The following is a 13,290-nucleotide window of genomic DNA, read 5'->3' on the forward strand; positions in this document are numbered from 1 at the left end:
GTGTTGAGCCAGGAGTAACCTCTGAGCACTGCTGGATGTGACCCCCCCCCCCCAAAACAAAAGACAAAGGCACTTTTTATATATACCCTTAAGCTTGCCTTACATATGGCTGATCTAGATTTAATTCCAGGCATACCATATGGGTCTCTTGAGCACTGCAACCCTGAGCATGAAACTTGAGAAACAATTCTTGGGCTGCAGATACAGCTCAAGGGGCTGACGATGCAGTTAGTGCTTGGTTTCCTGAAGCAACAAGGGCGACATGGTTGCCCCAAGTCCGCCACGGAAGCCCAGCACCCAAGCCCTATATTTTATAAGCCCCCCCCACTAAAGAGAAAAGATGGGTAGAGAGAAAATGTAGCCCTGACTGGCCTGCTCTGGCCATTAGGACGCAAAGAGCAGCTTCACCCAGACACCCAAAGGGGCTCAGGTGTCATTCAGTGCTGCTCAAGGATCATCTTCCTCAACTAAGATGACCACATAGAACCTGAAATGACCAAACCCCAGGCCTTGAGTGAAGTCCCTGTTGTAAAGAGAGCACAAAACATCCCAAGGCCCAGCAGGTCACACCAGGGCAAGAAAGGAGACTCACACCGGAAGGGGCGGGGCAGCCTGCTCACCGAAAGCCAGAAAAGGGGGTCGGAGATTTCATTCTCGCTGCAGTGAGTATCGCGAGAGCTGCTGGCATCTCAGTCCTGGGCTACTGGCCTGAGCATGTGCGAAGAAGCTGCTCCTGGGGAGGTCTTGGGGGGCCATGGCACGCCTGCTCCGCCCTTGGAAGAGTTGCTCAAGAAACCGCTTCCTCCACCACGGATCCACATTCGGCCCTGGTGGTTTCCCGTGGAGGAATTGAGAAACCCCTTGGTGTTTTATCTGGAGACCTGGGTGGCTGATGCTATCTTCGGTGAGCAGCCTGACATGCTGTGGCTGTCATGGTACCTAGTCCCCACGCCCCACTCCCCCAATCTGATCACATCCATGAGAGCAACTCTCTCTCAGTAGTCTCTTTCCCGAATTAGTAACATGTTTGAGGCCATGCTGCCCAGCTGCTAGATCTTCCCCTTCCCAGGTCAGCAATCCTTACAAAGCTCGCCCTCCTGACCTCTCTACTTAATTCAGGCCCTGACCGAGCTCAGATACCGCAAATGGAGTGGCAAGGCCAGGTTCTTCTGACAGTGGACCTCACCAGCTCTGGAGACTTCGTCGAAATTGCCATCTTCGGACGGCCACGCATGCAAAACCGGATGAGAAAAGTGCTCGTGAGCCTGATGTTGTGGCACAGGCAACATCAGAACCGAGGTGTGAAGGTCGTTGAAATTTTAGCAAGTGGATAGTCTTGGCTAGACCTTGCAGCAAATCTGGCTTTGATTTGTTTTTTGGAGGGTGGGGGCGTGACACACCCTGAGGTGCTCAGGGGCCTTGGGGAAATAAGCAGAATTTGGATACATTTGGATCCCTCGAGATTTCAAGTCCCCAAGCTGAGAAATGATGTTGGCCTCTGCTCCCACTTGCCAATTATTGAGTAGCTTTAATCTGAGCGACTCCTTATCAATGTTTGTTATCAATTGCTTTTTTTCCAGCTGAGAAGATGCAACAACTTGAGGATTCCTTGAAGGGACCTTTATTAGATCCTGATGCATAAATATTGTTAGAAGCGTTATGATACCCTGGGCTATGAGATTGAGAAGCAAGAATCCTTACATCGAAATTACTTTTTTCTTGTGTTTTGATGGTACTTGTGGATTGATTGGGGACAAACGAATTTATAAGTGTTATTCTAATAAAGATACAATTTCTTGATGTCATAAAGATATTTGCTCACTTAAAATTAAGCAGATTTATAAAATATTCTTATTCGTTCCCGTCTTGATAGGAGGGGTGGTTAAGACTCATAATAATAATAGTTTTATTTTGTGTGTGTGTGTGTGTGTGTGTGTGTGTTTCTTGGAAAGTACCAATCCAGATATTATTTTAAGGTCAACATCAGGTTCTTGTGCTTAGTCTACTTTGGTTTCTTTGTATCATTTGTTAAGTAAAAATAAGAGTGGTTATTTTTATTCTCAAGCTACTAAGGCACACTCTCGAGTGATCTAATTCATGCTTTAACGCCATAAACTGCCCTTTTTTTTTCTTTTGGTGTGGTGGGCACACCTGGCTGCACTAAGGGGTTACTCCTGGCTTTGCTCTCAGAAATCACTCCTGGCAAGCTCGGGGGTACCTTATGGGATGCTGGGAATCGAACCCTGGTCAGCCACGTGCAAGGCAAATGAATGCCCTACCCTCTGCTATTGCTTCAGCCCCCATAAGGGTATTTAAAGTCCATACATTAAACTAATGCTTCTCTTCTGAAGCTCTCACTTTGAAACTAAAGATTTCCTCTGGGAGTGGAGTTCCATCCCTGCCCTCCTACACACAGGTTGAGACAACTGTTTGTTCTCCCTCTGAAACATTCTGAAGAAGAGCCAAGATCTTGGGCACCATGAGGGTGGGAGGCAGCCTGCCACCAGGTGACTCTCTTTACCTTGACACTTACACAGATGCTCTGCATGGACCGTTATTTCTATTGCCAATACACTGATAGCCAATTCTGCAAAATTTCTGCTTTTGCCCCCATTTTCAGGAAGTAGGATTTTTTGAAGAAGTGGGAAGTAACCTACTGAGACAGGTAACTGATAACCTATCTGTGCATTCAGATAAAGTGGGGGGTGGTATGATTGATAGAATTTCTTGGTCACTTAGCTGTAATAGATATAGTCATTTTTCAAGGTTTTAGCTTATTTTTGCAATGCTGGGGAAAGAATCATGCAAGACTGCTAAGCTATAGCCCCTGGAAAATTAAAGTTAAAACCTGGATGAGTTTAATTTTCATCTTCACCTTTTGGAAACACACCTGGTGGTGCTCAGGGCTTATTCTTGGCTGTGCAATCAGGGATCACTTCTGCCAATGCTTGGGGACCATACGTGGTTCAAGGGATCAAACATGGGTTAGCCATCTATAAAGCATTCACTTCACTTGCTGTACTATCTCTCTGGGCCCAGAGAGCACCTTTAAAGACTATTAAGGTAAACTATGTGGCCTTACCTAATATGACTAAATTTATGTGAGGAAAGTAAACCTCTACCAGGGAAAACCTTACCACTGCTCTGGCATTGACTTACTTCAAAGAGTGCTCTCATAACACCCAGATGACTTAGCAACAGCAACAACCTGCTTGCAGGGCAGGTTCCTTCATCTAATATTGAAGTGAAACTAGAGGACGCTTCACATCAACCTAACTCGATGAAAGAAATGCACAGAAAATAGAATCTTTAACTATGGGAACCTGACACCAAAAACAGCTAATGTGAGAAAAAGTTTCACCTGAACCATAGAGAATGACTCAGGTGTTGGGCAGCCTGGTATGCCTGGAGCCCAGAGTTGGTCTTATGCCAGAAAACTTCATGGGTGAGGCCTCCTTGTAATTAGGCCAAGGCTTTTTTTCCTCCCATTTTTTCTATATTTTACTGGGCATATGTAAACAATGGCGATTACCACTCTCACACCATTTCTACTGTATATATATATATATATATTTTTTTTTGTTTTGTTTTTGGGCCACACCCATTTGACGCTCAGGGGTTACTCCTGGCTATGTGCTCAGAAATCGCCCCTGGCTTGGGGGGACCATATGGGACGCCGGGGGATCGAACCGCGGTCCTTCCTTGGCTAGCGCTTGCAAGGCAGACACCTTACCTCCAGCGCCACCTACCCGGCCCCTATATATATTTTTTAACACTTATCCTTTAAGAAAGAAAGAAAAAAAAAACAGCTTACTAAACTTAAAAAAAAAATAACTGTAGTAAAATGCCTATCTCAAATACAGGCAGTGGATAGGAAGGAGGGAGTGGGGTGGCATTGGTGGTAGGAATGTTGACTGGTGAAGGGGGGTGTTCTGTTTATGACTGAAATCCAACTATAATCATGTTTGTAATCATGATGCTTAAATAATTTATATTTTAAAAAATTTATGTGAGGAAACATACATATACAGGAAGGATTATGAAAGGAAGGCAGACGTCTGCAGGTTAAAGAGGGAAGAGGCCTCCTTTACTACTGTTTATAGTATAAACCTGTTTATAGTAGTCATATTTCAGATTGATCTAGCCAATTTGCTATTTTGTTATACAGACTTTTCAATCTAATCATAGTGTGGGATTTCCTCTATACTTTCTTATTTTGCTTTTATTTTTCCCACAGTTGAATTTAGACACACTTTTTCATTGTTTTTAAGAGGCATTAAAATCTTGATTGTTTTTAAAAATAGACAATAGTGGGGCCGGCGAGGTGGCGCTAGAGGTAAGGTGTCTGCCTTACAAGCGCTAGCCAAGGAAAGGACCACGGTTCGATCCCCCGGTGTCCCATATGGTCCCCCCAAGCCAGGGGCAATTTCTGAGCGCGTAGCCAGGAGTAACCCCTGAGCATCTAAGGGGTGTGGCCCAAAAAAACAAAACAAAAAAAAATAGACAATAGTATAGTCTACTGAGACACAACACTTTTTAAAAAATTATCTTTGGGGCCCGGAGAGATAGCACAGCGGTGTTTGCCTTGCAAGCAGCCGGTCCAGGACCAAAGGTGGTTGGTTCGAATCCCGGTGTCCCATATGGTCCCCCATGCCTGCCAGGAGCTATTTCTGAGCAGACAGCCAGGAGTAACCCTTGAGCACCGCTGGGTGTGGCCCAAAAACCAAAAAAAAAAAAATTATCTTTATTTAAACACCATGATTACAAATATGATTAAAGTTGTATGATTACAGTCATGTAAAGAACACCCCTCTTCACCAGTGCAACATTCCCACCACCAATTTCCCAGATCTCCCTCCCCACCCCACCCACACCTGTACTCGAGACAGGCTTTCTACTTCCCTCATTCATTCACATTGTTATGATAGTTTTCAGTGTAGTTATTTCTCTAACTGCACTCATCACTCTATGTGGTGAGCTTCATGTCATGAGCTGCACCTACCAGCCCTCATCTCTCTTGTCTCTGAGATACTGTTAAAAGTGTCTTTCATTTTTCTTAAAACCCATAGATGAGTGAAACCATTTTGCGTCTTTCTCTCTCCCTCTGACTTACTTCACTCAGCATAATAGATTCCATGTACATCCATGTATAGGAAAATTTCATGACTTCATCTCTCCTGACGGCTGTATAGTATTTCATTGTGTATATGTACCACAGTTTTTTTTAGCCACTTATCTGTTGAAGGGCATCTTGTTTGTTTCCAGAGTCTGGCTATTGTAAACAGCGCTGCAATGAATTAGGTGTGAGGAAGGGATTTTTGTATTGTATTTTTGTGTTCCTCAGGTATATTTCTAGGATCGTATGGGAGCTCAATTTCCAGTTTGTGAAGGAATCTCCATATTGCTTTCCATAAAGGTTGCACTAGACGGCATTCCCACCCGCAGTGAAAAAGAGTTCTTTTCTCTCCACATCCCCGCCAGCACTGCTTGTTTTTCTTCTTTGTGATGTGTGCCAATCTCAGTGGCGTGAGGTAGGTAAAACACTCTATGACATTGAGACTAAAGGCATCTTTAAGGAGGAAACAGCACTCTCCAAACAAGTGGAAGAAGAGATAAACAGATGGGACTATATTAAGCTGAGAAGCTTCTGCATCTCAATGGAGATAGTACCCAGAATACAAAAGCCACCCACTGAGTGGGAGAAATTATTCACCCAATACTCATCAGATAAAGGACTAATATCCAAAATATACAAGGTACTGACAGAACTATACAAGAAAAAAAAATCTAACCCCATCAAAAAATGGGGAGAAGAAATGAACAGACACTTTGTAAAAGAAGAAAGGTGAATGGCCAAAAGGCACATGAAAAGATGCTCAATATCACTAATTGTCAGGGAAATGCAAATCAAGACACAGCACTTTTTTTTAAAAAGTATATTGTTGAGGGGCAGGAGTGATAGTACTATTGATAGTGTTTGCCTCGAAGCAGCCAACCCAAGTTTGATCCTTGGCAGTCTTGGTCCCCTGATCACCACCAGGAGTAATTCCTGAGTGCAGAGTTAGGACTAACCCCTGAGTACAGTTGGATGTGACCAAAAAGTAAACAAAAAAATGTTGAAATCGAGACCGGAAAGATATAATGGAGGTAGGGTGTTTGCCGTGTATGCAGAAGGATGGTGGTTCAAATCCCGGCATCCCATATGATCCCCTGAGCTTGCCAGGAGTGATCTCTGAGCATAGAGCCAGGAATAAGCCCTGAGCGCTGCTGGTGTGACCCAAAAACAAAAACAAACAAAATTTTAAAAAATGTTGATATAGGGCCCGGAGAGATAGGACAGCGATGTTTGCCTTGCAAGCAGCTGGTCCAGGATCTAAGGTGGTTGATTCGAATCCGGTGTCCCAGATGGTCCCTCGTGCCTGTCAGGGGCTATTTCTGAGCAGACAGCCAGGAGTAACCCCTGAGCACCGCCGGGTGTGGCCCAAAAACCAAAAACAAACAAACAAAAAAGTTGAAATAGGGAGAACTAAAATCAAATCCTAAATAAAAGTACCAATTTATTTTATTATTTTATTTTATTTATTTTATTTATTTTTTGGGGGGGGGGGTCACATGCACTGGCTCTGTTCTCAGGGATTGCTTTTAAAGGTTCTCAGATCATATAATTATTGTATAATAAATTAAAATTTGAGTTGTGGTGCTGGAGCAATAGCACAGCGTTAGGGCGTTTGCCTTGCACATGCCAACCCAGGACGGATCCCGATTCGATTCCTGGCATCCCATATGGTTCCTCGAGCCTACCAGGAGAGCTTTCTGAGCACAGACCGAGAAGAAATCTGAGCACTGCCGGGTGTGGTCGAAAAATAAAAACAAAACAAAACAAAAATTGAGTTTTGCAGCTATTGCCTGAAAATGATTTGGAATATTTGTATCATCAAAAATGTTTCTATATACTATCCTACAATGAATTACTACTGGGGCCAGTGATAGCACAAAACTTTGTAGCAGCATTCATCTAGCAAGCGAATGTAGCCACAATACTTATCTGAATCCTATTAGTCCCCTGAACACCACTAGGAATGGCTCCTAAACTTCCCAGGGTATTTTGTGCCCCCAATTGCCCAATTCACTATTGATTTCAGATATAAGAAGCCAATCTGCTGTCTCTATAAAGATTTCTTTCCTGAACAGCTAATTAGAGTATAAAATGCCAGTGTGTGTGTGTGTGTGTGTGTGTGTGTGTCTGTCCAACTACTTGGGAAAATATTCCTTGATTTAACATTGTTTGTGGACACATAATGACTACAGTAAATATTTAATCTACTGTCATATTAAATTACATCCATTTTAGGGGTTTACAGATTATATTATAGATGGAATTTGGAGAAATGGAAACAGCAGTGAGAGGAAAGGGAAGGATAAAAAATTCTGGAGGAATTTTTCAGACCTAGAGTTTATTTTTTTCTTTATAATCATTTTATTTAAATACTATGGATAATAATTGTTCATGATCAAGTTTCATTTTAGAATGTACAACACCCTTCACCAGTGCACATTTTTTGCCAGTAGTGTCCCCAGTTTTCCTCTTAGATCCCCAACCCCCTGCCTTGAGAGTAGGCATCTCTCTCTCTCTCTCTCTCTCTCTCTCTCTCTCTCTCTCTCTCTCTCTCTCTCTCTCTCTCTCCTTTCCTCTCCTCTCCTCTCTCTCTCTCTCCTCTCTCTTTTCCTTTTCAACACTGTTTTGCACTAGTGTTAATGAAGGGTTACCTTGCATGTCACTTTATCCCCCTTTAGCACCCAGTTCTTGTCCAGAGTGTGATCACTATCCAACTATCATTGCCATAGTGGACCCTTCTCCACCCTTACTGTAATCATCTCTCTTTGTGGCAAGCTTCATACCATGGACTGGTCTTTCTGATTCTCATCTCTGTTGTCTCTGAGTAAATTTCCCACACTGTCTTTTATTTTTCTTATATCCTACAGATGAGTGAGATTATTCCATGTTTATCCCTATCCCTCAGACCATTTCACTTAGCATAATACTTTTCATATCCACCCATGTATAAGCAAATTTAATGACTTCATTTTTTCTAACAGTGGACCATTTTCCCACACTATTAGTTGAAGAGGCTTTCCTTGCTCCACTTTGTATTTCTTGCCCTGTTGTCAAAGATTAATTGGTTGTATACTCAGGGATCATTCTCAGAATATTCATTTATTCCATTGATCCAAGGGTCTGTCTTCGTTCCAATACCATGATGTTTTTAATGACTATTGCTTTATAGTACAATTTAAAGTTGGGGGAAGTGATGCATCCTATCTTCTTTTTTCCCAAGGACTGCTTTAGCTATTCATGGGCATTTATTGTTCAAAATAATTTTTTTTTTTTGTTTTTGGGAGCTCTCAGGGGTTACTCCTGGCTCTATGCTCAGAAATTGCTTCTGGCAAGCTCAGGGGACCATATGGGATGCCAGGATTCGAACCACCGACCTTCTGCATGCAAGGCTAACGCCTTACCTCCATGCTATCTTTCCAGCCTCAGTTCCAAATGAATTTTAGGAGTTTTGATCCACTTCTTTGAAAAATGGGTATCCTTAGAGGGATTGCATTAAATCTGTACAATGCTTTGGGAAGTATTGGCAATTTAGTTTTGTTAATTCTCCCAATCCATGAACAGAATGAACAGAGTGTATGCTTCCATTTCCTTATATCTTCTTTTTTATTTCTTTCTTTTTTTTTTTTTTTTTTTTTTGGTTTTTGGTTTTTGGTTTTTGGGCCACACCCGTTTGATGCTCAGGGGTTACTCCTGGCTATGCACTCAGAAGTCGCTCCTGGCTTGGGGGACCATATGGGACACCGGGGAATCGAACCACGGTCCGTCCTAGGCTAGTGCTGGCAAGGCAGACACCTTACCTTTAGCGCCACTGCCCGGCCCTCTTTTTTATTTCTTAAAGCAGTGTTCTGTAGTTTTTTTTTTTTTTTTTTTTGTATTAGGTCTTTTACCTCTTCAGTTAACTTCAAGGTACTTGATTTTCTGAGGCATAATTGAGAATGGGATTTTTTTTTTTTTTTTTTTTTTTTGGTTTTTAAGCCACACCCGGCGGTGCTCAGGGGTGACTCCTGGCTGTCTGCTCAAAAATAGCTCCTGGCAGGCACTGGGGACCATATGGAACACCGAGATTCGAACCAACCACCTTAGGTCCTGGATCAGCTGCTTGCAAGGCAAACACCGCTGTGCTATCTCTCCGGGCCCGAGAGAATGGGATTTTGTTTTGTCTTGTTTTTTGGGTCATACCTGGCAGTGCTCAGAGGATACTCCTGGCTCTACACTCAGAAATCCCTCCCGGCAGGCTCAGGGAACCATATGGGATGCCAGGATTAGAACCACTGTCTTTCTGCATACAAGGCAAATGCCTTACCTCCATGCTATCTCTCCGGTCCCAAGAATGGAATTTTTTGTTTTTGTTTTTGTTTTTGGGCCACACCCGGTGACGCTCAGGGGTTACTCCTGGCTATACGCTCAGAAGTTGCTCCTGGCTTGGGGGACCATATGGGACACCGGGGGATCGAACCGCGGTCGGTTCAAGGCTAGCGCAGGCAAGGCAGGCACCTTACCTCTAGCGCCACCGCCCGGCCCCAAGAATGGAATTTTTTAAATGTCTCTTTCTTCTTGTTCATTATTTGTATATAAAACTCCAGGGATTTTTGTGTGTTAATTTGAAGGGTGCCACTTTACTATACAAATCTATTGGTTCTAGAAGCTTTTTGGTAGAGACTTTAGGATTTTCTAAATATAGTATCATGTCTTCTGCAAACAGTGAGAATTTGACTTCTTTCTTTCCTATCTAGATGCCCTTGATATCTTTTTCTTAACTGATTGCTATGGCAAGTACTTAAAGTACTCTCTTTTTTTTGGGAGGGGCACACCTGATGATACTCAGGGTTACTCCTGGTTATGCACTCAGAAATTGCTCCTGGCTTGGGGGACCATATGGGATGCTGGGGGATCGAACTGCAGTTTGTCCTAGGCTTGTGCCGGCAAGGCAGATGCCTTATCACTCTGCACCACCGCTCCGGCCCCAACTTCCAGTACTATCTTGAGGAAAAGTGGCAAGAGGGGGAAATCTTGTCTTATGCCAGATCTTAGAGGAAAAGCCTTTTTCCCCCCATTGAGTATAATTTTTGCCATGGGCTGTGGTAAATGGCGTTGACTATATTGAGAAAAGTTTCTTCGATGCCTTCGGTTTTTGGGGGGTTTTGGTTTTGGGGGCACACCCAGCAGTGCTCAGGGGTTACTCCTGGCTCTACACCCAGAAATTGTTACTGGCAGGCTTGGGGGACAATATGGGATGCCGGGATTTGAACCACCATTCTTCTGCATGTAAGACAAACACTCTACCTCCACTACCTCCATGCTATCTCACTGGCCCCATTCCATTCCTTCTTGTTAAGAATTTTTTTTTTATCAAGAATGGGTGTTGGACCTTGTCAAATGCTTTCTCTGCATCTATTGATGTGATCATATGATTTTCCTTTTGTTGATATGGTGTATTATGTTGATTTACTTGCATGTTTATCCATCCTTGCATCTCTGAAATGAATCCTACTTGATCATGTTGTATAGCAACTGCCCACCCAGGACTGAGAGAGAAGAGAGAAGTAGAAACCAAGTATACTTTTTATTCATCCTGGAGTCTAAGGCCTGCTGCCACTGCCCAGAGGTATCTGAGAGAGATGGAGAGATAGATTGAAATTCACAATGACAGGTGGCCGGGGGAGGTCCTGGTACAAGAAAGAAAGAACAAAGGATGGCTACAAGTCAGGCAGCTTCTCACCTATGCTTTCTCCCCAGGTCCCTGCAAGCCACAAGCACTGCTCTGGTCACTATCCTGGGCCCCCTGTAAAGGTCCAAGTTTTTCTTTTTATACCTGGCATGACAAGGGTGTGTGTGTCCAGGTTCAACTGTCATTATAGTGGGGTTATTCATGGGACATATCCAAGCCCAACTACCATACATCAACAATGACATATGACCTTTTTTTTTTTTTTTTTGATTTATGACCTTCTTGATGAGCTGTTGGATACTACTTGCTAAAAATTTTTTTGGGGGGCCACACCCAGCATTGCTCAGTGGTTAATCCTGGCTGTCTGCTCAGAAATAGCTCCTGGCAGGCACGGGGGACCATATGGGACACCGGGATTCGAACCAACCACCTTTGGTCCTGGATTGGCTGCTTGCAAGGCAAACACCGCTGTGCTATCTCTCCGGGCCCTCCTTGCTAAAATTTTATTGAGAATCTTTGCATCTATATTCATCAATAATATTTGTCTGTATTTCTCCTTTTTGGTGTCATTTCTGTCTGCTTTTGGTACCAGGGTGATGTTAGCTTCATAGAAACTATTTGGGAGTATTTTCATTTCTTCAATATCCTGGAAGAGCCTGAAAAGGATTGGCAGTAGGTTGTCTTGAAAGGTTTGAAAGAAAGTAAAAAAAAAAAAAAAAAAAAAAAGGTTTGAAAGAATTCAGTAGAGAATTCATCTGGTTCTGTACTTTTTTTCTTTGTTTTGTTTTGGTTTGGTTTTTGAGTCACACCCAGCAGCACTCAGGAGTTACTCCTGGCTCTATGCTCAGAGCTCGGGGGACCATATGGGATGCTGGGATTCGAACCACCATCCTTCTGCATGCAAGGCAAACGCCTTACCTCCATGCTATCTCTCTGGCCCCTACTTTTGTTTTTTGGGGAAGCCTTTTTGGTTGCCATTTCAATTTCCCCAGTAGTAATAGGTCTGTTCAGATATTCCAGGTTATCTTGGTTCAACCTTGGGAGGTTATAAGAGTCCAAGAATGTACCCATTTTTTTCCAGGTTCACTTATTTTGTGGCATAAAAATTCTCAAAGTCGAGAATTACCCTTTGAATTTCTGTAGTAACCTCTCCCACTTCATTTCTAATTTGCTTTATTAAATTTATCTCTTTCTTTGTGAATCTATCGATCTTTTTATTTTTTTCGAAGAACCAATTCTTAGTTTCATTGGTCTTTGGGATTGTTTTTAGAATTTTCAGTTAATTAACTTCATTTTTGGGAGGAGGGGGTCACACCTGGCAGCGTTCAGGGGTCACTCCTCGCTCCACGCTCAGAAATTGATCCTGGCAGCCTCAGGGACCATATGGGATGCCAGGATTCGAACCACCGACCCTCTGCATGCAAGGCAAACACCTTACCTCCATGCTATCTCTCCGGCCCCTGTTCATTAATTTCTGCTCTGAGCCTTACTATTTTCTTCTGTCTATTTCTGGTTGATTTTGTTGATCATTTTTCAATTATTTTAAGCTGTGTCATTAATTTATGTATGCAGGCTCCTTCTTTATTCCTGATCAATACTTGCAAAGCTATAAATTTTACTTTTTATTACTGCTTTTGCTATACCCCACAATTTTTTTTGTTTGGGGGCCACACCCCAAAACAGGGGTTACTCCTGGCTCTGTGCTCAGAAGTTGCTCCTGGCAGGCTCAGGGACAATATGGGATGCTGGGGATCGAACCTGGGATTGACCTGGGTTATCCAAGTGCAAGGGAAATGCCCTACTCTGGCCCAACCCTCCACAAATTCTTATATATCTTCATTCTTGTTTATTTTCAGGAATCTTTTGATTTCCTCTTTGATTTCATCTCTGACCTACTCTATATTCAGTAATGAGCTGTTTAGTTTCCAGGTGTTATTTTTTTCCCCTCAATGCCTGGTTATAATTCACTTCTAATTTCATGACTTCATGATCTGAGAAGGTAGTTTGTACAATTTCTATCCTCTTGATTTTATTATATGTTTTATGGTCCAGCATGTGATCTCTCTTGAAGAATGATCCATGGGCATCAGAGAAGGATGTATATCCAAATTTCTGGAGATGAAGAGCCTTATGTATAATCTACTAAGTGCTCTCTTCCATTTCTTCCTTCAGAGGCTCTTTTTAAAGTTCAAACTCTGGCTAACACTCTTGCTGGTTTCACACACCTCAGCTAGATTAAAACTGTCGTTTTTAGCCCAGACTCAGCCGACATCTGACAGGCTGTTGTCTGGATAGGTTTATGTACCTCAGCTTGAGTCAATCTGGCACTTATTTTTGGGGGGGGGGGGGGGTAGGTCACACCCAGCAGTGTTTAGGGATTACTCCTGGGTCTACACTCAGAAATCGCTCCTGACAGGCTCAGGGAACCATATGGGATGCTGGAGATCAAACCTGGGTCAGATGCGTGCAAGGCAGACACCCTACCCACTGTGCTATCAGATACTCC

At 43.0% G+C, this 13,290-nt stretch overlaps 1 protein-coding gene across 1 annotated transcript; it reads left to right on the forward strand.

Annotated features, from left to right (window-relative positions):
- The first annotated feature begins 714 nt into the window (after window positions 1–714).
- On the forward strand, window positions 715–1,642 carry OOEP (oocyte expressed protein). Its single transcript, XM_049777638.1, has 3 exons — window positions 715–904; window positions 1,120–1,299; window positions 1,581–1,642. The coding sequence occupies exons 1-3, from the start codon at window positions 715–717 to the stop codon at window positions 1,640–1,642; spliced, it is 432 nt and encodes a 143-aa protein (XP_049633595.1).
- The last annotated feature ends 11,648 nt before the right edge of the window (window positions 1,643–13,290 follow it).

The sequence above is a fragment of the Suncus etruscus genome, chromosome 7 (genome assembly GCF_024139225.1).
Source record: "Suncus etruscus isolate mSunEtr1 chromosome 7, mSunEtr1.pri.cur, whole genome shotgun sequence".
NCBI lineage: Eukaryota > Metazoa > Chordata > Mammalia > Eulipotyphla > Soricidae > Suncus > Suncus etruscus.